This window comes from Rhinatrema bivittatum, chromosome 11 (genome assembly GCF_901001135.1).
Source record: "Rhinatrema bivittatum chromosome 11, aRhiBiv1.1, whole genome shotgun sequence".
Taxonomy (NCBI): domain Eukaryota; kingdom Metazoa; phylum Chordata; class Amphibia; order Gymnophiona; family Rhinatrematidae; genus Rhinatrema; species Rhinatrema bivittatum.
Window position 1 is genome coordinate 31,274,558 of NC_042625.1, and position 26,385 is coordinate 31,300,942.

At 47.6% G+C, this 26,385-nt stretch overlaps 1 protein-coding gene across 4 annotated transcripts in view; it reads right to left on the minus strand.

Annotated features, from left to right (window-relative positions):
- Nucleotides 1–26,385, minus strand: part of KCTD10 (potassium channel tetramerization domain containing 10) — a 53,234-nt gene that overhangs the window by 14,748 nt on the left and 12,101 nt on the right. For 3 of the 4 annotated variants that reach the window (XM_029620088.1, XM_029620091.1, XM_029620090.1), the window contains exons 3-4: nucleotides 6,198–6,367; nucleotides 5,462–5,551 (exon numbers count right to left, since the gene is read on the minus strand). In XM_029620088.1, the coding sequence (XP_029475948.1) occupies nucleotides 5,462–5,551; nucleotides 6,198–6,367 (260 nt within the window). The remainder of the gene's footprint in view (nucleotides 1–5,461; nucleotides 5,552–6,197; nucleotides 6,368–26,385) is intronic. The other variant, XM_029620089.1, reaches the window with a different exon arrangement.

Genomic DNA, 26,385 nt, shown 5'->3' on the forward strand with positions numbered 1-26,385 from the left:
CCAAAACTCTCGTGAACTTACAGGACAGGTTTTCAATGATTCTCATACCCCCATACTGGCCTCAACAAGTATGCTTCCCTATACTTCTCAACCTATCACTTCAGGAACCAATTCGCCTGCCTACAGGTCAACCTTATAACACAGACTCACTGATATTCTCAGGTACTTGTAGCTTCACGAAAACTTTCCATACGTAAATCTCACCATTCAAAATGGGCAAGATTTAGCAAATGGCGTGCACAAAAAGGTATTGGCTCCTTTTTCCTGCCCTACTCCATCTCTATTAGGCTATCTTGGATATCTTTCGGATTCTGGTCCCCAGACATCCTCTGCACGGGTACACCTCAGTTCCATCTCAGCGTATCACCAGGGAGTAGGGGATGCCCTGTTAAGCTAACCCATAAGGGGTTGAGCCATTATCATGGGTTTTCTACAACTTAAGCCTCCTCTACAATCACTGGTTACGGAATGTAGTGCTTACAAGGCTCATATGTTCCCCATTCGAGTCTTTGCATTCCTATAACATTAAAATTCTAGCATGGAAAATTCTTTTCCTCATAGCCATCACCTCTGCAAAAAGGGTCAGTGACTTACAAGCCCTTGTTGCATACTCACCCGACACTAGGTTCCTCCGTGACTGAGTGGTCCTCCGTACTCATCCTAAATTTCTTCTTAAAATGGACACAACCTCTCGCCTTACTCAGCCTATAGCCTGCCCACTCTTTCCGAAGGCCTCACTCTCACCAGGGTGAAAGGATTTTGCACACCTTGGACTGTAAGCATACACTTGCATTCTATCTAGACCGCACTGCACTCTATAGGAAATCCACCCAACTCTTTGCTTCTTTGACAAAGACAAGCTGCGAGTTCCAGTGGGCAAACAAACAAACTCTCTTCAACTGGCTAGCAGACTGTATCGAGTTCTGCTATGAGGAAGCATGCCTTCTTCTCCAGGGGTGAGTGCAGCACATTTTGTAAAAGCCATGGCAACATTGGTAGCACCAGGCTGCGACATGGAGCTCTTCACACATTTACAGCCCTCTACTGCTTAGATAATGAAATCCGGCAAGTCCACCTGCACATTGACCCCCCCCCCCCCCGTGACATGGAAGCAGCTATCCTCTCCAGATGAATCTCCGCCAAGACAAACGGCTCTTGCACCCCCCGCGTTACCAAACTCTTCGTACCACCCTGGCGATTGATGTACGCTACTGTTGTGTGTTGTCTGAAAACACTCGCCTTGACTTGCCTCGAACGAGTGAAAAACACCAGTAAGGCCTTGAGCACCACCCTGGTCTCCAGACGAATGATGGACCATGTTGCCTCCTCCGGCGACCAATGACCCTGGACTGACTTCCCCTGACAAACCGCCCCCATCCAGAGAGGCTGGCATCTGTGGTCACCACTATCCAGTCGGCCACTTCCAGATCCACTCCTGTCTCCAGATTGGGTCAAGATAGCGACCACTAGAGACTCTACCTGGCATCCTGTGGCAACAGTAAAGGAAGCTGAAATTTCTCCGAAAGTGGGTCTCAATGGGATAGCAGTGCTCCCTGCAGAGGACACATGTGAGCAAATGCCCATAGCACTTCCAGCATAGACGCCATGGAACCCAGTACATGCAGGTAATCCCAGACCCTGGACACAGACAGGCTCAGTAGCCTCCGGATCTGACCTTGTAACTTGACTTATCCTCTCCGTAGTCAGAAACACTTTCCCTAACTGGGTACGAAGTGCACTCCCAGATATTCCAACGACTGGGCCAGCCTCAGCTGACTCTTTGCTAGGTTAGTCATCCAGTCCAACGATTCCAAAAGCTGAAGTACCCTCTGGAAAGAGTGAACATCCTTCACTTCTGACTTCGCCTGGATCAAGCAATCGTCCAGATATGGGTGTACCAGGATACCTTCCTTCCTGAGAGCCGCTGCACCACCACACTTTCGTGAATGTGCACGGCGCTGTAATCAATCCAAAGGGTAAAACCTGGAACTGGAAATGTTCTTTCCAGGACCATAAATTTCAGAAACCTCCAGTAATCAACCCGAACAGGGATATGAAGATAAGCTTGTGTCAAGTCCAATGACGCCAGAAACTCCCCTTTGAGCACTGCCACTACAATGGTGCACAAGGCCTCCATCTGAAATTGTGGCACCTGGAGGGCAGCATTTACCTTCTGCGTTCTAGAATGGGGCGAAAAGTGCCTTCCTTCTTTGGAACCACGAAGTACATGGAATACCGACCATGCCCTCTCTCTTGAGGAGGCACCGGTGCAACGGCGTGCAGGAGCTGATATCAGACTATCCCACACTGCCTCCCCACTTGCTTCAGGAGACGCTGCGGGAGACCACAAATGGTCCCTGAGCGGACAAGAAAATTCTAAGATACAGCAGTTTCTCACCATCTCCAGGACCCACCGATCTGACGTGATTTTGGTACACTCCTTGTAAAAAAAAAAAAAAAAGGGACCGCCATCCTCCAATGGCCACCAGAGAAGAGTGGACCAACACACTTTCATTGTCTCCCACCCCCCCCCCCCCCGAAGAGACACCGTCCCTCTGGGGTTTGTGCAGGCTCCGAAAGGACTGCTGTCTGCCAGAACTTTGCTTCTGCATCGCCAGTCCATAACTTCTGCCCGCATGAAATCTACTAACTTCCCGAAAGCGAGTTCACGGCAGAAAGGACATCTTAGGGGCCTTCCTGTCCTCTGGTAATTTATTGCCCTTGGACTCTTCTAACTGCTTCTTGAGCTGCTCCAGGTCCTCCCAAAAGAGCAGCTTCCCTTTGAAGGGGAGATTTGACAGTTATGCATTAGACCACTCATCTGCCGACCAATTATGCAGCCAAAGGAGCGTCCATGCTGCCACAGCAGAGACCATACTTCTGGCGGAAGCTCAGATCATGACGTACAGAGCATCGGCCATACAGGCCACTCCCACCTCCAAGCGAAGCTGCCTGTGCTGGCTCAGCCGCCACCCTCGACCACTTGTCATGTGGCTTCTGCACCCAGCACAAATAGGCTCTCTGCATTAAACTTCTGCACACCATGGCCAGAAGACTTAAAATTGAAACCTCAAACAGCCTTTTGAGCAGAATCTCCAACTTCCTCATCCTTTTGGGCTACCGCCCTGGCACAGGGATGGTCTTCTTTGTGACCACCGATGCAGCTGCATCCACTTTGGGAATTCTTTAGGACTCCAAGATCTGCTTTGGCAAGGGGTATAGCTTCACCATAACTCTCGCTACCTTCAGGCCAGCCTCGAGAGACTCCCTCTCCCGACCTACCAGCTTCTTCATCATCTTCGGCAATGGAAAGGTCTTAGGGGGGGTTCTCCTTAATTCCGCCAGGACTGGATTCACCCCTTCATTATCTGAGTCCTCCTGGGTGACCTTAATCCTGAGCTCCTCAATCACCTGGGGAATTAAGGGACCCAGCTCTTCCTCGTGAAATAGGCGGACTGCCTTCCACGACCGGCACCGCATCCGGATCCTGCATGGGATCCCCTAACATGTGTACCAGATCCTGGACCAGATCCCCCAAGGCATCAGCGGGGTCCTTGTCTGGATCCAACAGATCCCCTGATCCATGCCGTCTGACCCATCTTCCTCCTCCAAGGCCCTCCTGAGCCCCAGCAAATGCAGGATCCCTCGACTCCACCAGCTTTATAGCCTTCTTGTCCAACTGGGACTTCCTGGCGCAGGAACTCTTGGACCCCAACTCCTTCCTGGCTAGATAAGCCTTATGGAGGAGCAGCACAAAATCCATAGAAAGAGACTCCAGATCTGAGGAATAACAGTCTGGATTACCAACTCCCTGAGCTGCAGCCCTTCCCCCACTACCAGCGGGGTCCTTTTCCACCAGGAACAGGCTCGGGAGTCCAAGGACCCGAAATGACCAACGGAGCTTCAGCACGTGCTGTCAAAATGGTCACCAGCTGCTCTGACACCCCCCCTCCCCAGGCTTTCAGAACCAGCCCACCTGCCTTCTGATTTCTGCTGCCCCCCCCCCCCCCCCCGGGGGTCTGGCCGAGGTCCCAGCCCCTCCAAGGCACAATTGAGGCAAAACTCGGCCAAATTAAGGCAAGCCCGACTCCAACCGCAGCAACGACAAAGTCTGCCACGCTGCGCGGGAGTTGACATGCCGGCACGGTCAGGCCTGCACACACAATCAGGTCTAAAAATAACCCCTGCCGATGAAAATGCTCCCGCCGCTGTCCAGTGCTGAAATTCAACATGCACCTGGCCCGAATGAAGGCAGGCAATTCAGCCTGCTCCCTCTGCCTGCCTCCTGGCAGGAAACATTATCTGCTCCTCTGCACTGTTCAGCGCTGCAGTTGTCTTTCCCTGTTGCAAACTTTTTTTTTTTTTTTAAAGAAACAGCACATCACAGGAAAGGAAATGAAAAGAAAGTATTTTCCTGCTTCTGGAGGCCACTGAGGAGCCACGTACACCAAGGGAGATAAGGGCCCAGAGGGGGGGTGAGGAAACCAGGGTCCCTGGCTATCAATTCCCCCTGCCAAGGAGGGCAGAGTTCGGTCAGGAGTCACCACCCCCACGCCACCCGAGAGATGGCCCTCGAAGGAACCCGACACCTTGGGGAGCCAAATCCTCCTCTTATTCAAATCCTAACTTTTTAGAACTCTAGACTGCAGGTTTGCATCTCTACCATCTGCTAGAGACAGAGAAATACTGAAGGACTGCAGATGGCACTCTTGGATATGGAGCAGTGCTTCAAGGTTTTGTTCTCTGCCTCCATCTGCTGGTAGGGATGCATAAACCCACTTGTCTGGACTGATTTGGGATATGAACAGGAATGGCTTCTTGGAATCCAAAAATGCTCTAAGTTGCTCAGGAACAAAAAAAGATGAAACAATGTGTATTATATTTAATAAAACATTTACAAGAATAATGAAGACAGAGGGCAAAGGCTAAAGAAATAGCCTCATGTGAAATATCAGGAAACAGGTGAACCAACAGACCATGGAACAGTGAGGACATATTCCTAAAGTATTTACGCATGACATTACTCACATCTTGAGATGATACAAATGAAACCAACAAGGGAGCACCTTCTCAAATTTCAGTTGAAGAAGAAATTAGTCTAATTAGGAAAACCAGACTGGATTTGAACACTGGCATTCACACAAGGAGCCACTGGAAGAAAAATTTTACTAACAAATGGCAAATGCTCAGAATCAAATTTTAGAACTTCTAATATTTCTTTAAGTAATATCAGAAATTTCCCCTAAAGTCTTGGGGAAATTTAATAAATGAAGATTTAAATGTCTGGAAAACTTTTCCCAATAGTTCAATCCTTTTTGACAAGGCATTTCAGTTCTTCACTGAGATAAAGATATGAAAACTTTTCAGTCTAACATCACCTTCCAATTTTATTTTTTTTTAAATGGGCAAGCAAAACGAAAATGTGTCATAACAGATAAGACAAGTACCAGGCACTTTTTACCTTATTTGAAGTTGCTATTAACTTTTGCTCTTCCTTGGAGGATGTGATTACAGGTACTTTGCAGAAAGGTTCATAGGCATCTTTATTCTGCTGGATCAAAACATTCAGTCAAGAGGGGAATATTTAATGTGAGAACAGTCCTAATTATCTTGGTTAAGTCAGTCTTTCAACAGAGATGAGGAACAGTATCATGACAGCACAAAACTAGGGTATAGCATGCCCAGCAAGAGAACTAAAAAAGTGATGTGTGTATGCAACCAGCACAAAAGACTTTTGAGGAGAGGGGGTGTGGGGGGGGGGGAATAAATATTTTGAGCTTTTTTTTTTTAAATTAGAAATGAACAGATATCTTAGAAACCAATCCTTCCTTTTTGTTTTATTTTAATGTGATCCAATTAGAATCAGTCAACTTAATCTTCTGATGTCAGGCAAGAATTTCACACATGCAGAATCACTATCAGCTAAGCTCTGGTCTCATAAAACTGCATTAAAAACTCAAAATTAAAATGCTTTCATCTAGTTGATGTTTGCAAAATTACAGCTTTTCATACCACTTACAGTGCTCATTAAACTATCTACCACAGTCCCCTTTTAGATCACACACGCTCTTTTACATTTTCCTGCAAACAAAAGTTAGAGAGTAGTGCTCATGCTGAAAATTCAGAGGTAATTTGACATAAGATAAACAGGTAATTTAAACTGACAATTGCTCAAAAGAGGCATTCCTTGTGCTTACCTGCAGAGCTGCCTGGCATTCGTCCACGAGTCCCTGTACCAAGTAATATTTTGCTTCTGCGAGTAACTCTTCTATCTCTCGTCTGCTTTCTGGGAGAGGGACAGCACCATCGCGTAGATAATTTAAAATTGTACCAAAGTGTTTCCCACATCGATCTATTAGTATCCAGCCTATAGAAAAGGGAAAAGTGAAAAATGAACCAAAAGAAAGATGAGAGAGTGATGTCTCATACCATAAAGAGATTTCTTCTGGGGGAATTCTGCACTAATCTGGAGCGCAGAATTTGTGCAGAATTTCAATTTTTGGTGCAGAATTTGAACGAAGGCACAGCTGGTTGTGAGTAGAGCCTATCCTGCTTGCAACGAAGATTTCATAAGACCAGCGCACGCGCAGAGCACTTTGTGTTCGTGGTGAAAATGACTGAGGCCCAGTGGCCATGAATGAAGTCCAGCCCTGAACAGCTGCTTTTGCCAGAAGAGGAGAAACAGTATAGGTATATGTGCAAAGTGGAAGCGAAGAAAGCATTTTGGGAGAGGCAGTTGAGGGAATGAGTGCAGGAAAAGCAAGTTTGCTTACCGTAAACGGTGTTTCCGTAGATAGCAGGATGAATTAGCCATGCTGTCATGGGAACTGTCCATCAGGGCTTGGGAGGCGGCGCTTGTTAAGCAGAGGTCAGAGTTTTGTTCCCGTGCAGGAAGTAACAGATTCTCCTCAGTCTGTAATTAAGCTTAGGCATATAAGAGAAATGGTCGACTAACAGGGAGGAGGGTGGGTCAGCATGGCTAATTCATCCTGCTATCTACGGAAACACCATTTACGGTACGCAAACTTGCTTTTTCCCCGTCGATAGCAGGGCTGAATTAGCCATGCTGTAATGGGAGTCCAAAGCTCCCTATCACACTGTCGTATATGAGTCATTTTGAGCGTGATCTTGGAAGTGGTAGTCGGCCCTTTGTTGCACTGCATAAGTTCTATGTCCTTTTTTTTTATACTGATAAGGACTGCAGTACAGCTCGACCTAATTTCGCATCAGTCATTGATTGTTGGTCTAAACAATAATGAGAAGTGAAGGAATGAAGAGATGACCACGTAGCCGCTTTACAGATGTCTATTGGTGGAACGTGGAAAGATGTGCTATGGATGTTGCCATAGCTCTAACTTGATGAGCGTTTGGAAACTTCGGTAGAGTTTGACCTTGTTTGTCATGAAAGTTTATACATTGCGCTATCCAGCTAGAGCTTGTTCGTTTGGTCACCGGTAGACCTGGTGCATTAGGGTTAAAGGAAAGAAAAAGTTGAGAAGCACGTTCAGCAGATTGTGTTCGTTTGTAATACGCTAATGCCCGTTGCAGTCAAGCGTGTGTAGCAAACGTTTCCTGTCGTTGGATTGAGGCTTGGGAAAGAATGTTGGTAATTCTATCATTTGATTTAAATGAAAGTGCAATACTACTTTTGGAAGGAAAGCTGGAAGAGTTCGAAGAACTGCTTTTTGGTGGAAAACTGTAGATAGGGAGCGTAGTGAACTAAGGCTTGCAATTCACTGACTCTTCTTGCAGGAGTAACTGCTGTTAAGAATACCACTTTTCAGGTTAAGTATTTTATGTGAGCAGAGTCCATGGGCTCAAATGGTGGCAACATTAGTTGTTCTAATACTACGTTCAGGTTCCATGGCACTGGTGGTTTAGCAATTGGTGGACGAAGATGCGTGAGGTCTTTGATGAAACGAGACACCAATGGGTGAGTGGAGATAGGCTGATTCTGGTACGGCCTATGGTAAGCCGCAATTGCACTCAGTTGAACTCTAATCGAGGAAATTGCGAGGCCCGAAGCATACAAATGTATAAAGGTAGTCCAGGAGTAGCTCCGGGGAACAGTCCAAGTGGGGAATTTTATTAGATGTGCACCAGTTGGTACAGTGTTTCCACTTGAACCCATAATTGCGCCTAGTTGACTGTTTCCTAGATTCCAACAACACCTGCTGGGCTGTTGCAGAAATGCCTTGTTCGTTTAGTAGGAGCCGCTCAATCTCCACACCGTCAAGTGAAGAGAGGCCACGCAGGTGCTATGAGGATCAATTGTGCCCGGTCTGTTATACACTTCTGAATAGTCCTCGTGATGAGTGGAATTAGAGGAAAAGCGTACATCAGGCTCTCCTGCCAAGGAATCAGGAATGCATCCTGTGCTACTCTGTTGTGATTTGGCCATAGTGAGCAGAAACAAGGAAGTTGAGCATTCCCCTCTGTTGCAAAGAGATCCATTGTTGGGATCCCCCATTTTTGAAAAAGACTTTGAACTACGTCTGGGTTGAGAGTCCATTCGTGAGGATAAAACACCTGACTTAATCTGTCCGCTCTGGAATTTGCAATTCCTGGCAAGTACGTCGCCTGCAGATGAATGGAATGTTGGTGTGCTAATTGGAAGATCAGTAGGGCTTCCTGGCAAAGGGACCACGAACCGGACCCTCCTTGTTTATGTAAAACATCGCCACTTGGTTGTCCGTGTAGACCATCACTCTGTGACCCCGCAGACGGGACTGGAATGCTTGGAGGGCATTTTGGATCGCCCGAAGTTCCAATAGATTGATTTGTAAATGTTGTTCATATGGGGACCATAGACCTTGTGTTTCCAGGAGGTCTAGATGGGCTCCCCATCCTTTGTGGGATGCATCTGTGGTTAGGACTGCATTGTGAGGAGATGGGTTGAACAATGCTCCCTTGGAAAGGGTGGATTTCTTGAGCCACCAATTGACATCCTTTGCCATTTCCGAAGTGAGTATTAGGCGTCTGTGCAATGGTTGCGAGTATTGATTCCATTGTCGCTTCAACCCCCATTGTAGAAGTCGCCATGTGAAGTCTGGTATTGGGCACAGTGAAAATGGCTGCTGCCATATGACCCAACACCATTAGGATTTGACGTGCTGTCGGTTTGTGCGTGCGGAGAAGAATTCGTAGGAGGCGACACATTTCGAGTTTTCTGTCTTCCGGTTGGAATGCTTTGTTGCATACCGTGTCTAGTTGAGCACCAATGAATTGTAGAATTGAGTGGGTTTCAAGTTTGATTTGTGGTAATTGATTATCAGTTCCAGAGCGTTCAGACATTCTATCAACTGTTGAAGGTGTTCTACTAATATCTGCAGGCTCGATGCTACTATGAGCCAATCATCCAGATATGGAAAGATTGTCATCCCTTTATGACGTAAGTGAGCCACCACTACTACCATACACTTTGTGAAAACTCTGGGCACCGCTGAGAGTCCAAAGGGGAGAACTTTGTATTGGTAATGTTGCTGCTTGTATTGAAAGCAGAGGTACTGCCATGAGGACGGTTGGATAGAATGTGTGTGTAGGCATCCTTCAAGTCTATTGAGCACATCCAATCGTTTGGTTGTAGCAGGGGGAGAATGGACTTGAGGGACACCATTTTGAATGTCTCCTTGATGAGATATTTGTTTAAGTCCTAGAGATCCAGGATTGGACGGAGTCCTCCCGATTTTTTTGGAATGAGGAAATATGGGGAGTAGAACCCTGTGTTCCGGGTTGTCTGTGGCACAACTCGGATTGCTTGTTGTTGTAGAAACATGGAGACTTCTTGTCCGAGTTGAGGATGATGCTTTCATATTGACAGATGCTGTAAATGAGGGAGGAGGGGTTTCGTTGTAAACTGGAGTTGATATCCTTGTTTTAGTATATCTAGAACCCACCGGTCTGAAGTGATCGCTTCCCACACAGGTAGGCATTGTTGAAATCTGCCCGGGGGTGCGTGCTGAAGTAGTGGTGGCTGAAGATTCAAAAAGACTGTGTGGATTTTAATCGGGGCCACCAGCTGTTGTGCCTGTTGCCTCTGGGTCCTTGGCTTCTCTCCTATTCTGTGATGGTTGTTGTGGCGTTTGTTGCCTTTGATACTGAGGGTATGAAGGATGCCGATAAGGTTGAAAAGAACGATATGGCCTTCTAGCAAAGGGTTGGTGTTGATTGCTGCCAAAGTATCGGCATGAAGAGGAAAATGATGATGGGGTCGTCAATGACTGTACTGCTACAGCCTGCTCCTTCAGCTGGGTGACAGTAGCTTGGAATCTTTCGCCAAAGAGGTTGTCCCCTGTACAGGGTAAATTTGCGAGCTTGTCGTGAAGGTCTTCCCTAATAGCACTAGCTCTGAGCCAGGCTAATCGTCGAGCTGCCAGCCCCCTAACGGAAGCCCTCAAAGAGGTTTCAAAGCCCTCGTAAACTGCCCTTAGGAGGTGTCTGGAACATTCCTCCATGTCTTGGAGAGGCTGTGGAATTGGCTGTGCTGTAGAAGAAAGCAGACCTTTAGTCGCCTGAATGCATTCGTACATGTATTGAATCATGTAGAATTGGTGGGTGTGTATTCGCGCCCCTAGCATAGAATTTTGGTAGATTTTCTGTCCAAATTCATCTAGTGTACGATTATCCTTTCCCGGAGGGTAAGAGGTGTGGGACTTTTATCTCTTCGAGCACTGCATAGCCGATTCCACCACAATGGACGTATGTTGAAGTTGCGGCACGGTATAGTAAGATGCTTTTGGCATACGAAAACTTCAAGTCTGTCTTCCGCGAAACTGCAGAAAGAGTATGTGGGGTTTCTCACGACTTCCGAAGGACAGTGTCTAGTACCTCCGGTGGGGGTAGTGAAGCTGGTTCCCTTGGAGCCTCAAAGATTTTCAGAAGACCAAGTGTTTCCGATCTTGTGTCAGGTAACTTTTGAACCTCTAAATGGAGGATGGTCCCAAGTTTATCCAAAAACTTAGGATAAGATAAATCCTCAGGAGGAGAATAAGGCTCCTGTGGTTGATCCGGGGGATCTGTAGGATATCCTGTCGAGGAAGAAGCTGATGAGTGAGACAACGGAGAAGCTCCCGGTGATGGATGTTCGGGAACCGGTGTGTCATCTATCAACGGTGTTGGTGAAGGCTCTGGTTGTATCGGAAGTTCTTCCTGACCTTGTGTTTCAGGAGAACTAGGTGAGGAAGCATCTGGTAACTGAAAGGAAGATTGAAGGGAGTCAAAAAAGCCTGATAGAGCCTCAGATAAATGAGAGAAAGCCTGTTTCGCCAATGGAAGCATCCTCGGACGTGGGACCACAGCTGGAGGGGCTGGGGTTTTGTCTGAATTAGGCCTTACTGGTAGTGTGTTGGATCCTGGAATCTGATCTTCATGATAATTTGTTTTGTCTTTTTCGGAAGGTGGATTGGTACGTTCATACCACGGACATGTGTGACTCTGTACAGAGGATCGTGAAGGCGAGGAAGAGTATGTCCGGGAAGAGGAAATGCTGACATCCCTCCCTGAGGCATGTTTTGAGGTCCTGGCATGAAGTGATGATGCAGACTCTGAAAACTCTCTATCCGATGTATGAATCTTCCTTTGTAATTGTCTACAGGCATGATCCCTTCTAGAGGGATCATGTTCCTCGTGTCTTTTCCGTCTTAGCGTTGAGTCCAGAGACGTTGAGTGTCTGGAGGAATGCCTCCTCTTACACTTATGCATCGACTTATGTGTCCATGGCGTCGTCTGTGGAGCCGAAGGTGCCGGTATATACATCACTTGCTTCGGAGGCTGTGTGTGAGCCGGTTACATCGGGGGTCAGCGTAGATTGTATTACTCTCTGCGCCGGCTGCTCCTGCCTCGACTCCTGCTGTTCCGATCCCGACGCAGGTTGCATCAGCTTCGCCGCATGCTCCGGCGCCGACGGCGCTTGCGTCCGCTTCGACGAATATTGCATCGGCGTCGAGTGATGTTTCGACGCATGCGATTCGCGTGCTGACTTCGACCGATGTGTCGAGTGTTCCCGGCGCAGTTTTCGGACGGTGCCCTGCACCTGCGTTGGCAGGCCAGATCCCTGGGAGCCGCTTGGGATCCATGGCAAATTCCGATCCCCTCCTTTTTCCTTAAACTCTCCAGGCCTGGAGAGTTTGGAATCCAAGGATGACGCTCGTCTCGCCGTTGGGGCTGATATTTTAGTCGGCCCCGGCGAGGAATGCGATTCGGAAGGGGGGGGGGGGGGGGGGACCATACAAGCCACCTACCATCCGCTGGAGATCTTGTATTTTCTGGGCCCTCTGACGTCAGGCCCTCTGAGACATCCAGCCACACTTTTCACAGTCGGCCTGGATGTGTTGTGGCCCGAGGCAACAATAACAAACATCATGTCCCTGAAGGACGTCCCTGTTTTTTGGACATCGTGAGGAGAAATGAGTTCCGCGTGCGATCCCGCACGTGGAAAGAAACAAACTGAGGAGAATCTGTTACTTCCTGCGTGGGAACACACGCACAGCCGCAGAGGAAACAAAACTCTGACCTCTGCTTAACAAGCTCTGCCTCCCGGGCCCTGATGGACAGTTCCCATGACAGCATGGCTAATTCAGATCTGCTATCCACGGCAAGATCTGACATTCCCAGTGAGAGAGAGCCAGTGTGCAAGTGTGCCAGAGAGAGAAGAAGCCTATGTGAGGGTGCATGGGTGTGTGTGAATGTGGAGAGAGATTGTGAGGAACTGTGTATATAAGTGAGATTGGGTGCTGGGGTATGTGTGTGTAGGAGGAAGTGAGGATGCATATCTTTGATAGGAGCTTGTGTCAGTGTGTGTGGGTGTATGTGCAAGAGGGAGTCTATGTGAGGTTCGGGTGTGTGCACAAGAGAGGGATCCTGTAAGGGGGGAGGGCTGGGGTGTGAAGATAGCCTGAAGGGGAGAGAGGTGGAAAGCAGAGGAGATGGGGCTTGAGGGGGGCAGAGTGAAAGAGGTCTGGCCAAAGGAGTAGAGAGAGAGGCAGAACACGCAAAAATATTTAAAACTCTGCTATTTTGAGTAAAACCTTTTCTGTATTACATTTTAAATTAATTACTCAAAGACTGTGATGTGTAGTGTGTTATTTTGACCAATATAAAGTAGCAGAAGTTTACATTTTTGTGTAAATTCCCCCAAGAGTAAAAGATGTATTTTATTCTAGGGACGCTCTGCAAGGTTTCTCATTCATCCTAAGCTTAGCAAGTGTATGGGTTGTTTGCAAATACTCCTGCTTATACTTAACATACAGAAACCCAAAAGTATGATGCTGTTTTTCAGAGACTGGGGCAGAATGAAATTGGTGTGATCTTCTACTGGGCAAATGCTTACAAAATTTATTTAGATTTTTATATTCCGCTTTTCGCACTTTAAGCCCAGAGGGCTTACAATCTACGTTTGTACCTGAGGCAATGGAGGATAAAGTGACTTGCACAAAGTCACAAGGACGACAATGGGACATGAACCCTGGGCTCCTGGTTCATAGCCCACTGGGCTACTCCATCTTTGTGGTGTTAAAGGTGCCTTTAGTTTTTCAGACCTTTGTCATCTGCAGACTGCCTACTGCATGTGGCAGTGACGGAAAAAGTAAGGGAATAAAGGTTAGGATTCATAAACTAAAAGAAATGGCAGTAGGAAGAAGACGGGCATCAACATCTGGAAAAGCTAAGGGAAGCTGGAAACGAGGTCAAGAGAAGAAGCAAATAAAAAAAAAAAAAAAATCACCCACACGTTAAAACCAGGGAACAAGATTTACTTTATATTTTTAGAAGTGTTAGTTACAAATGGATGTGCAAAAGTGGGATTATAACACCCAGAGGTCAAGGGGAGCAATTTGTAGAGTCTGACAAGGTGAAGACAGAATTGCTTATCAAATATTTTTGTTCATCAGCAAGGAAGTGTTTGGAGTGGGAGCACAAATAACTGCCACAAATATGCATGGACTTGAGAGAGACCTTAAACAATCTTTATGAAGGCTGTTTTGAGAAGCTAGCAAAACTAAAAGTAGATAGGATACATCCAAAAGTATCAATGGAACTTAGGAAGTTCTGTCATTTCTGCTGTCTTCTTTAGCGTTGGGAGCGATTATAAAGGATTATACAGGCAGAGGTGGCCCCTCCTTACAAAAGCAGAAGTAAGGAGTAATCTGAAAACTACAGGACGGTTAGCCTGACCTCCATGGTGAATAAATCAATGGAATCTCTGCTAAGAGAGAGGATAATTCAGTTTCTGAATCCTGTAATCCATTGGATTCCTGGACCACATTGTTTTGCCAGAGGTAGTTCTTGCCAGATGAATCTAATCAACTGGGGAGAATGCCAGATGTAGTGTACTTTGACTTCAGCAAGGCCTCAGACAGTTCTGTACAGATGACTTATGAACAAACTGAGTGCTTCAGGTATGAGCTCTAAAGTGAATGCCTAGGTTAGAAATTGAGAAATGGTAAACAGAGTTCACTCTGAGATAAAGGGGACTACCAGAGTGTGACACTGGGATTGGTTTTCAATCCATTTCTGTTTAATATTTTTGTAAGGGTTATTGGATAAGATTTGCCTTTTTGTGGATACAAAAACTTGCAAAAGGGCAGACACTCTTGAAAATGCAGAAAACACAGAGGAATCTAGTGAAGCTTGGGGAATGGTCTAGAGTCTGGCGGCTAAAATATCCAAGGATTTGCATTTGGATTGATTGCTGTACTCTGTTTCTCTCCAGGTCTGCTCTGCATGTCTATTGCTCTCTCCCCACATTGTGCCCTGCTCTCTGATGTCAGGATTGGGCTGCCCTTGAGAACCCTGCTCCGCAGGGATGCACACACAAAAGGAGCTTTGTGCATTCTGTCATGCCGCCTTTGTAGCTCTGCAACTCCGGAACTGTATTTAACCATGTTTCTTTTATTATGTGGGTGACTATTATGTAGTTTTCAATATTTTAGTTCAATCTTGCTGTTTTATTCCCTTTCAGGAGACTAGACTTTCTATGGATAATTCAATCACTGTAGAACAAGGCCATGGCCACTTATCTTCTAATGGTGTTATTATAGACCTTCGTGCAACGTTCAATCAACCGCGCTATGTCTCTTTCTGCTAATAGGGTTTCATCCTTCAGACTTTTGTTGTAGTTAATTAATAGACAAACCATTCACCGGAAGATTGCAGTACTTGTTGATCTTCTTAAAACACAAGAGTCCTGACGTATTTTATGTAATGGAATTGTGGCTTCTGCCTGATGCTTTTCTTTTGAATCTCCTTAATGTTTCTGATTATCAGTTTTTTTCCCCCTAAACTCTGCATTAACAGGTGCATGGGTGGGTGAGAATTTCTAATTGTTAAGTCCTTTCTTCAATTGTCCTTCACATGTACTTCCCCATCCAATTGGGGGTTGTGTTTGTTGTACTGACCTCTGGATCCCTTCTCTTTGTATTCTCTATTAATAGAAACCTTGTTCACAATAAAGCTGATGTTAAGAACTGTGTACCGCTAGGTGAATTTCATCTGCACATTGAAGTTGTTCCTTTATCTCCTACTTATGACTATCTGCTATGCAGGTTTTAGGGTGAGTACAGTTGATCCATTTTCCCACTCATTAGCTTGGACACACAGATTTCATATTTTGTATTTGAGAGGTGGTCAATGTGATTTATTTCTTCATTCTTGTTTAGAAGTTCCCTGGTCTGACCATTCTTATACAATTACTAATTTTGGGTACAATATAAAACAAAACTGCAATGTTGGCTTTTTTAAAACTGATTTCAGTTGACAAACCACCTTGGGCAAATGCTTTACTTAGACTTTATTGCCCTACATATACCATATGATCACAACAAAGAGGTTTATTGGATATACCTTTAGCACTCAAGCTTGTTTGACTAACTAGAGACTATGCTTTCTCTGTTGCTGTGCCAACATTTGGGAACACTTTACGTGAAGAGATCAGGCAACTAGACAGTTTTAAAAAAAATATAAGTCGATGCTTAAGACCTTTTTGCTGTTAGTTTACTGCTCTGAATTACCAATCAATCAGATTTGGTTGTAAAGTACTCTGTGGCTTTCTAAAATTGTATACTTATATGTATTATTTATTGTTTATGTATTTTACGCTTTTATTTTATGATTTGTTTTTATGCTGCTTTATTTTATTTATTTATGTATGTTTTATTATATAGCTTAGTATTTTCTCTTAGGAGCTTAAGACATTTTTAATAAAGATAAAAAAAAAAGATGATTAAGTTTCCAACCATTGGATTTTATGGACTTTCTTCACTGTCTAGAAGATCTCAGGTTGACCTAAATATATTATGTGATTTGTGGCTACCAGATTTAGATAACTATTCTGGTGACAGCTGGTTTTGTGTAGGCAGAAGTCTTTGCAATCTGCCATAGTTGTGTTTGCCCCAATGAAATATTTAATCAGCAAGTGCCAAAATTGTGCTCCCTGGTTTATATCCAATTTACGTATTGCAAAAAAGCTTTGAAGGTCCGAGCATCAATGGTGGAAAGAGAAGTCAAACAATTTTTTTTTTTAAATCATATCAGGCCAAATTGGGAGGCCTACAGCACACTTTGACTGATAATGTTAAAAAGACTTTCTACTCCTCCCATATATCAGCAGTTTCTCAACTTCATGAATTATTTCAGATAGTGCACTCATTAACTATGATGCCTTTGTGATAAATATGCACCCTTTTTTGTTTTAAATAAGACCTCACTTTATTCTCTCCCACCTGCATTTCCTTCTTGCCTTTTTGAGTGTCTTCATGATGCGTAATGTTAGAATAAGTTTTAACTAACCTCATCATTGGAGGTTTGTTCAATTGTGAGTAAGATAAAGGACAACTTTTGTCCTTTAAATTCATGCTCTAATGCACCAATTAAATCCTTCCAGACTGAGTTGGGCAGCTTTATTGCTAGGATTGTTAATGCATCTCTTAAGGAAATTGGTTTGCCCCCCTTTTTAAAAACAGCAGCAAGACCATTGATAAAAAAAAAAAGGACAGTCTGGAGTCTAGTGACCCTGGTGATTATCAGATTCTCTCTTCCCTTCCTTTTCCAGCTAAGCTAATAGAAAAGGTGGCATTAAAGCAATTGCTACAGTATACTGATTTAAATGTTTGGATAATTTTTTTGATCTTTTCACAGATTTTTCTATTGTCAGGTTTTGCCATTATTTGTTGCAGCTTTGACTCTGGGACCAAGTACTTGTTAAATTGTCGGTTCAGTGTGCTGCGGCAGTCAAAAAAGCAAACAGGATGTTGGGAATTATTAGAAAGGGAATGGTGAATAAAACGGAAAATGTCATAATGCCTCTGTATCCCTCCATGGTGAGATCGCACCTTGAATACTGTGTACAATTCTGGTCGCCGCATCTCAAAAAAGATATAATTGCGATGGAGAAGGTACAGAGAAGGGCTACCAAAATGATAAGGGGAATGGAACAGCTCCCCTATGAGGAAAGACTAAAGAGGTTAGGACTTTTCAGCTTGGAGAAGAGATGGCTGAAGGGGGATATGATAGAGGTATTTAAAATCATGAGAGGTCTAGAACGGGTAGATGTGAATCTGTTATTTACTCTTTCGGATAATAGAAAGACTAGCATGTTGCACATTTAAAACTAATCAGAGAAAGTTCTTTTTTTACTCAACGCACAATTAAACTCTGGAATTTGTTGCCAGAGGATGTGGTTAGGGCAGTTAGTGTAGCTGTGTTTAAAAGAGGATTGGAGAAGTCCATAACCTGCTATTAATCAAGTTGACTTAGAAAATAGCCACTGCTATTACTAGCAATGGTAACATGGAATCGACTTCGTTTTTGGGTATTTGCCAGGTTCTTATGGCCTGGATTGGCCACTGTTGGAACCAGGATGCTGGGCTTGATGGACCCTTGGACTGACCCAGTATGGCATGTTCTTATGTTCTTTTAGAACTTTTGGCCGTGTTTGGCACTCTCAACCACCTTATTGTTTTGTACCATCTTGAGCCTTTGGGTATCTCTGGTACTCTTTTGTATGGGTTTTCCTCTTTTATGCATCATTTTTATAGTGTCTATAGGTGATTCTAGTTCTGGTTTGTTTCCTCTTCACACTGGCATTGCTCAGGGCTCTTTCCATAATTTTTTTTAATATCTATTTTCTTTATATCATGTTCTTGCTAACCTTGATGACACCTACAAGCTATTCACAGTTGATATTCAAGTTTTTTTCTTCTATTTCTTTTACATTTGAGAATACCCTGAGGAAATTGTCTTGTCTTTAGGGTAAGAAACTGCCTTGATAACAATAAGCTTCTATTGAATTTAAAAAAAAAAATTTGTTGATTCTATTTTCCTAAGGATGATAGGAAAATTAGTTTCTTACCTGATAATTTTCGTTCCTGTAGTACCAAGGATCAGTCCAGGACACCTGGGTTGTGACTCCGCACCAGTAGATGGAGACAGACTAAAACTTGTGGGCGGAGCCATATATGCCCCTGTGCCAGTCACAGCCCCTCAGTCATACGTAATGTCAAAGTAGAAAATACCAGAAGGCAACCATAGCTAACCATACAAAAACTTGCAATGTAAACGGAAAAATTCCAATACCCCTACAGGAACCAGACTCCCCAACCGGGAGAGCGACTAAACAAGGGGTCAGCGTACGGCAAACGACAATGAACGGACTCTCCGTTACTTAAGCGTATCTCTGCGGGCGGGATCCTGGACTGATCCTTGGTACTACAGGAACGAAAATTATCAGGTAAGAAACTAATTTTCCTTTCCCTGTACGTACCAGGATCAGTCCAGGACACCTGGGATGTACCAGAGCAAACTTACCGAGGGTGGGAAGCAGAGAGTCCCGCTCGGAGTACCCTCTCTCCAAAGCTCCCAGCTTCAGTAGCCGGAACATCCAACCGGTAATGTTTAAAGAAGGCATGCAACGACTTCCAGGTAACCGTCCTGTCAAACCCTAGAGGCGACACCTGAGAAGATTCCGCCTAAGACGCCGCATGAGAACGCGTCGAATGAGCCCGAAGCCCCACCGGCGGTGATTTGCCCCGCACAATGTACGCGGAACCAATGGCCTCCTTGAGCCACCGGGCGATGGTCGTGCGGGACGCCGCAGAACTTTACTTGGGACCCGACGTCAATACAAACAGATGATTCGTCACCCGAAAGGAATTAGTGACCTCTAGATAGCGAAGAAGAGATCTCTGCACATCCAGAATTCTCAATTCCCCCGAGTTCGGGTCCGAAGAGTTTCCAACCGTGAAAGCAGGAAGCCCGACCGATTGATTCAAATGAAAAACCGACACGACTTTAGGCAGGAAGGAAGGAACAGTCCGCAAGGAAACCCCCGAATCGGAAATGTGCAAGAAAAGCTCCCTACAGGATAGGGCCTGCAATTCCGAAACACGGCGAGCCGACGCAATCGCCACCAGGCATACGGTCTTCAACGTGAGATCCTTAACCGTTGACCGCTTGAAGGGCTCAAAAGAAAGAACCCAATTGAGGTTTCAGGACGGACCGGGATGACGCAATGGGGAACGGAAGTGCTTTGCCCCCGAAGTAAACGGGAAATATCCGGAAGCAGGGCCAGGGGGGGGGACCCCTGAACCGTATCACGCAAGCAACCAAGCGCTGCCACCTGTACACGCAGGGAACTGCACGCCAACCCCTTGGCGGGACCAGCCTGGAGAAAGCTTGGATCTCGGAGATGGAGGCGGAAGAGGGGACCACACCACGCTGCAGACCCCAGGTCTCAAAAATCACCCAGACTCGGATATACGCCAGAGACGTAGACTGCCTCCTAGATCTCAACAGCGTGGACACCACCGCATCTGAGTAACCTTTGCTGTACATGCCGCGAGACAGGAGTGATCCGCATCCTTCAAACAGACGGGACCCTGGCGAAGAAGCCCCGCGAACCCCTGGAGACGAAGGGGGGCGACCACCGACAACTGAATGAGATCGGCAAACCACGGACGAGGTGGCCACTCCGGCGCCACTAGGATCACTTTGGACGGGCACAGCACTATGCGCCGCAGGGTCTTTCCCATCACCGTAACATGTCCGTCGGCCAGGGAAGAGCCAAAGCGTCGACGCCCTCTGCCCTTCTCCCCCGGCGTCGGCTGCAGATGAGAAGGAAGGCGTCCGCCACCAGTTCCCACTCCCCTGGATCCAGGTGATGACGACAGAGAATCCGCCTGGACATTGTCGACTCCGGCAATGTGAGATGCTGCGATATTGCCGAGAAGTTGCTCCGCCCAGCCTAACAAGAGCTGCGCTTCCTCCGCTACCAGTGGACTCCGTGCCACGCCCTGACGGTTGATGTAGGCTACGGTGGTCGCGTTGTCCGACAATATCCGCACCGCCTTTCCCCGTATCAACGGCAGGAAGGACTGCAGTGCCAGGCGAGCCGCTCTGGTCTCTAGCCGAATGATGGGCCACTGCGCTTGCATCGCGGACCACTAGGCAAACCGCGCCCCAACCGGAGAGGCTGGCGTCCGTGGTCACTACCGTCCAGTTGGGAACCAACAGGGACACCCCACAAGACAGGTGTTCCGACACTAGCCACCATAGTAGGCTGTCCCTCGCCGGAAGCGGCAGCGGAAGGTGGATTTCCCCTGACACCGGCTTCCAACGGGATAGCCAGGAGGATCGAAATGGACGTAGGTGAGCGAGCGCCCAGGGGACCAACGCGAGCGTTGACGCCATAGACCCCAGAACCATCAGGTAGACGCAAACCAACGGTAGCCGAAGAGACAATAACCACTTAAACTGAGACAGCAGCTTGCGCACGCACTCTCCGGACAGGGACACTCGGCCCTGTTTCGCATCGAAGATGGCTCCCAGGTATTCCAAGGACTGGGTGGGAACAAGATGACTCTTGAAAAAGTGGACGACCCAGCCCAGAGACTGCAGCAGCTGGAGGCCTCTGTCCACAGCCAACCGACACTGACTCTCGGACTTGGCCCGGATCAACCAGTCGTCCAGGTAAAGGCGTACCAAGAAGCCCTCTCGCCGAAGCTGAGCTGCCACCACGACCATCACCTTTGTGACCGTACGAGGAGCCGTCGCCAGTCCGAAGGGGAGCGCCCGAAACTGATAATGTCTTCCCAGGATGCAGAACCTGAGAAACCTCTGAAAAGATGGCTGGATCCCCCCATGGAGGAACGATTCCGTGAGATCTAGCGAGGCCAGGTAAGAGCCGGGCCGCACCGAGGCAAGTACTGAACGAATTGGCTCCATTTTGAAGTGGGGAACCCGAAGGCACCTGTTCACCGCTTTCAGGTCCAAGATTGGTCTGGACGTGCCGTCTTCCTTCGGAACGATGAAGTAAAGCAAGTAACGTCTCGTGCCTTGTTGATCTGGAGGCACGGTAGAAATGGCCCCCAAGTTTTGCAACCGTCCGAGGGTCCCGAGCACGGCCGCTCTCTTCTCTGGATGCTTGCAGGGCAACCCCAGGAACTTGTCTGACGGTATTCGAGCAAAGTGTAAAGCATAGCCGTGTCTTATGACGTCGAGGACCCAGTGATCCGAGGTTACCTTGACCCATTCCTCGACAAACCACGTCAACCTCGCCCCGACGTTGTGAATTACGGTCTGGGGCAGAGGCGAGGGATGGGTCAGCCTCATCCCATTGCAAGACCTTGGACCCGTCGCCCGACGGGGTTCTCCCCTGTCTACCGGAACTTTGCCACGAAAGGACAGCGACCACGGGGAGGAGCGAGCAGGATACGACTGGTATGCGGAACCCGAGGATCTCCGAGGGCGCGACTTTCTGCTTCCACGAGAACGGGGCCTACCGGACAACGAGGACCGGGACCTAGCCCTGTCCTCAGACAATTTGAAAACCCTGTTCTCCCCCAAGGAAAGCATCAAATCATCTAGTTCCTTACCGAACAAAAGCTTTCCCCTAAATGGAAGCGAACCGAGGTGAGCCGTGTAGGAACCATCCGCCGCCCAGTTGCGAAGGCATAGGAGACGACGCGCAGAGACCGCCGCGACCATGGATCTAGCAGCAGTCTGAAGGAGATCATGGAGAGCATCCGCCCCATATGCTATCACCGCCTCTAAGCGATCCGCCTGTGAGGCTTCCTCTTCCGAGAGACCCACACTTGCCTGGAAGACCTGAGGCCAGCGCAAACTGGCTCTCCTCGCAAAGTTGGTACAAATGGCGGCCCGGACTCCTAAGCCGCTACCTCAAAATCTTCTTGAGTTGTACCTCCAGCTTCCAGTCCTGAATACCCCTGAGGGCCGTGGCTCCTGTGACAGGGATCGTCGACCTCTTGGTCAGCGCCGACACCGCTGCATCCACCTTCGGGATCCTTAACAGCTCCAACGCTTCCTTCGGCAGAGGATAAAGCTTGTCCATGGCCTTTGCCACCTTGAGGCCTAACTGCGGGGTATCCCATTCCTGAAACAGAATATCCGTCGACGAGAAATGGAAGGGAAAACCCACCGCGGGGCCAGTGAGTCCCCAGGAGTACCGGATCCATGTTGGCCTGCTGTCTAGCGACCACTGGCGGGCCCAGCTCCGCCAGAATAGCTGGGATACGCGGGGCTAGTTCCTCCCTGCGGAAGAGGCGGACCACTTTAGGATCGGCCTCCACAGCCTGCGCCCCTTCGCCCGCTCCGGGCAGGGTGGAACCGCCCCCTGGCGTCCCCTCGGTCCCCCTCGGGGACTCCTCGTGGGAATTCACCTCCTCCGAGACGGAGGACTCACTATCCGTGGCCTGTGGAGCTCCCCGCGGGGTTCTTCACGTCCTGGTGTCCGAGGACCCCTTGCGTTTCTTCCGCTTGGGACCCGACCTGTGGGTCCCCGAAACGGCCTCCGACCCCTGCCTACGCCTGCGGCTGCTATGTTTAAGGCCCTCGCGTAACAAACAACGCAAAATCCGTGGAAAACGAAGAGGACCCAGAAGCCGAGGACTCCTGCCCAGAACTAGCATCTCTAGGGGCACCACCCCTGCTGGAGCGGCCCCCCCCCCCCCGTCGGACCCGTCGCGGGGAAAGCGGAGGAGGGAAGGCGCCATTTTCTGCCAGCACTCACGCGATTTCGCGGGCCGAATTTAAAATGGCCGCCACTCCCGCGCTAGCCGGAAAGAGCTCCTCTGGCCCCCCCCCCCCCGACGCTGCTGCTACACGCGGCAGCGAGCGGATCGCCCGGGAACGGCTCCCCCCACGCGGCCCGGACAGCCCTTCCCCGCCCGGGAGACATGAAGCGCAAAAAACCGTCCCTAGAGAGGCGCGCGCCGAGCCACCTGCTCGGCAGACCGACCCGCGCGAATGCGGCGAAAAAACGCCCCGAAAGAACTTAATTAAATTAAAAAATTAAAAAATTCGCCCCCACGGCAAGCGGCCCCCCCCCCCCGATGAAGAGAGGATGGAGTCGTGACGAAAAGGAGAGCCGACAAGCAGAGAAAAGTAAAACTTTTTTTTTTTTTTGTAAGTACTCATTGCTGTCCACGGTCCTGGAGCCCTGTGCCAATGGGGGTGAGTGAACCGGGCTCCCCGGTGTCACCCCCTACGCTGCCACTTGAAACAGCCGGGCCCTCAGCCCTGGCAGCGGCCTCAACCGGGGGAGGGTAGTCCCCTCAGGACCTCTCAACTCCCCTGGGAGGCAGGGCACTCGGGAAACGAATAAAAACAAAACCCAATTTAGTACAAAACAATTAAACCTAACAAAACTAGCTCAAAAATTAAACCTGACAAACTACCAGAATCAGGTCAGGCAGGGCTGTGACTGGACCTGCACCATCTACTGGAGACAGAGTAAGACTGAGGGGCTGTGACTGGCACAGGGGCATATATGGCTCCGCCCACAAGTTTTAGTCTGTCTCCATCTACTGGTGCGGAGTCACAACCCAGGTGTCCTGGACTGATCCTGGTACGTACAGGGAAATGTCCCTATGATTCACATTTGATGGCTGTTTTATTCCTATTAGCTATCAAATCCATGAAGTAGGAGTGCTTCTTGTCTCCTCTATCTTTACATCCTCACATTAACACAGTCATTCAGAATTCTTTTTTCAAGCTGCACCCTTTTTGTTCTATAAAACATTTTCTTTTTTAATTTGTCACACCTTTGTACAGTAGTTTTCTTCGCTTGACTACTGCAATGCTCTTCTTTTAGGTCTTCCTCAATCTTCCCCGAAGGTGTTGCAGTTGGTATTAAACTCTGCAGCCTGCCTAGTGATATTACATCTGTGAGGACTCCTATGCATTGGCTTCTGAAGGTTGAAAATTTTGACCCCGACTCATAAGGCCATAAAGGGGATTGCATCCTGCTGTTTTAACACTGCCCTAAATAAAGATGCATCGTCCAGCGCGTACCATGTGTTCTGCTTCTTGACATCTGCTGGCTGTACCATTATTTAAGCAGGTGCATTTAGAAGAGTCTAGGGCAGTGGTTCTCAACCTTTCTAATGCCGTGACCCCGCAATACAGTTCCTCATGTTGCGGTGACCCCTCGCCCCGCCCTCGCCCCGTGAGGGTGGGGTGAGGGCGGGGTTGGATTTTAGTGCACACTTATCATTTAATTATGACATTTATAATGTGAATGTAACTCAACTCACCATAGGTTCTCACATGCATGGCACACTGACCCATGATCGTCACGGGGCTAGATGTAAAAGTACAGTTTGTATCCACAGGAACCCCCCTGACCCACAATAATGGATGTAAAGCAGAATTATGACATTCCCCATACAACTCACCCTACAAAAAAGATATTCTGGTTCTAGTGACATCTCAGTAACAGCAACTCAAACTCCTATTTCCAGGCTCAATAGCCCTACTTATGAAAAGACAGCAGTTTACCACCAATGCATGTCCTCTGAGAAAACACAACAAATAAGACCGATACAAACGCTTACATGCTAGCAAAATATCTCATCTCGGTAACAGACACAGAACCGACCTAACATACTCCCAGGATCTGTAGTAATGCACATAAACTAATCCGCACACAGTTACACCTGTATTATGGAATACACTCAAACAGGAGCAACCCTATCTATGAAAAGGCAACACTACAAATATTAAATCAGGTCCTAAAAACCAATACACCTCTTATTAGGAAAACAGAACTAGCAAGCAGCTATATATCCCCACACAGAAATAATTGTAAAACTATACTAATAAGCAGAATAAATGTTTCAAAACAGCTATGAACATCCAACAATTAAAAACTCATAAAAACTATTAAACATTCTCCAAACACCAATAAAATATTTCAAAAAAGCAGACATCACACAATTAAAATGGCAGTCAAGAAAAATAAACTTAAAAAGCCACCTTTACTTACCCCCTCCAGCAGCTCTCCTACTCCCCTTCCCTGCAGGCCGTGGCACTCACCAGAAGCAGCAGTAGAAGCTAAGCTCTATACTTATGGTCCTCTTCCTTAGTGCCCATGTCTCTCACACACACACACACCATACCAGTCATGCCCCCATGACCAGTTTCTGTCTCTCACACACCAATCATCTCCCAAACAGTCTTTGGCACACACACACCAGTCACCTTCCTGAACAGTTTCTCTCATGCCATACACACACACACACACACACACACACAGGCTTCCCACTCCCGTGTTCTACTTACATATATGGGCTTCTCACTCTCATAATCACTTTCTCTGTCTCTCTCTCACACACACACACTCACTCACCAGTCTCTCACTCCCATGCTTGTTCTCTCCACGTGCACAGGCTTCTCATTCCTTGAATCACATTCTCTCATATTCACACACACACACCAGTCTTTTTCTCTCACACGCACCATCACCTTACCAAGCAGTCTCTCTCTCTCATGCATGCACACTCACCCAGGTTTCTCACTCCCATGCTTTCTTTCACCCCCACAACACCAGGCTTCTTACGCCCATGCTTTCTCACATACCCAGACTTCTCACTTCCATGCTTTTTCTCTCTCACACACACAATCAGTCACCTCCCTGACTAATGTCTCACACTCTCACATACACATCAGTCATCTCCCTGAGCAATCACTTTCATTGTCTCTCACATACACACACACACATCAGCTCTCTGACCAGTCAATCACACAGGCTGGCTGGCTGCTTCTCTCTTTCTCTCACTCACTTCCTTCCCCCCCCCCCCCGAGCACAAATGGGAGCTGCAGCAGCCTCCGCTGGCCAAGAAAGAAGAATCCCATCGGCCGCGGGAGGCTCATGCTGCTGTCTCCTTTCTCCATTACCGGCTGCTTCTATTGCTCGAGGACCGATGCTGCAGCCGCTGCTGCTACTTTTTCGCGCGGCTCTCTCTCCTTCCCGCGCACCGCGATTCACTTCCTGTTCCGGGTCACGGGAGGGGGGGGGGCAGGCGCAGGAAGAAGAAAAGGCCCAGCCACGGGTGCACAGCTTCTTCTAGCGCCGCTGCCGTTCCCGCTGGACTTGAA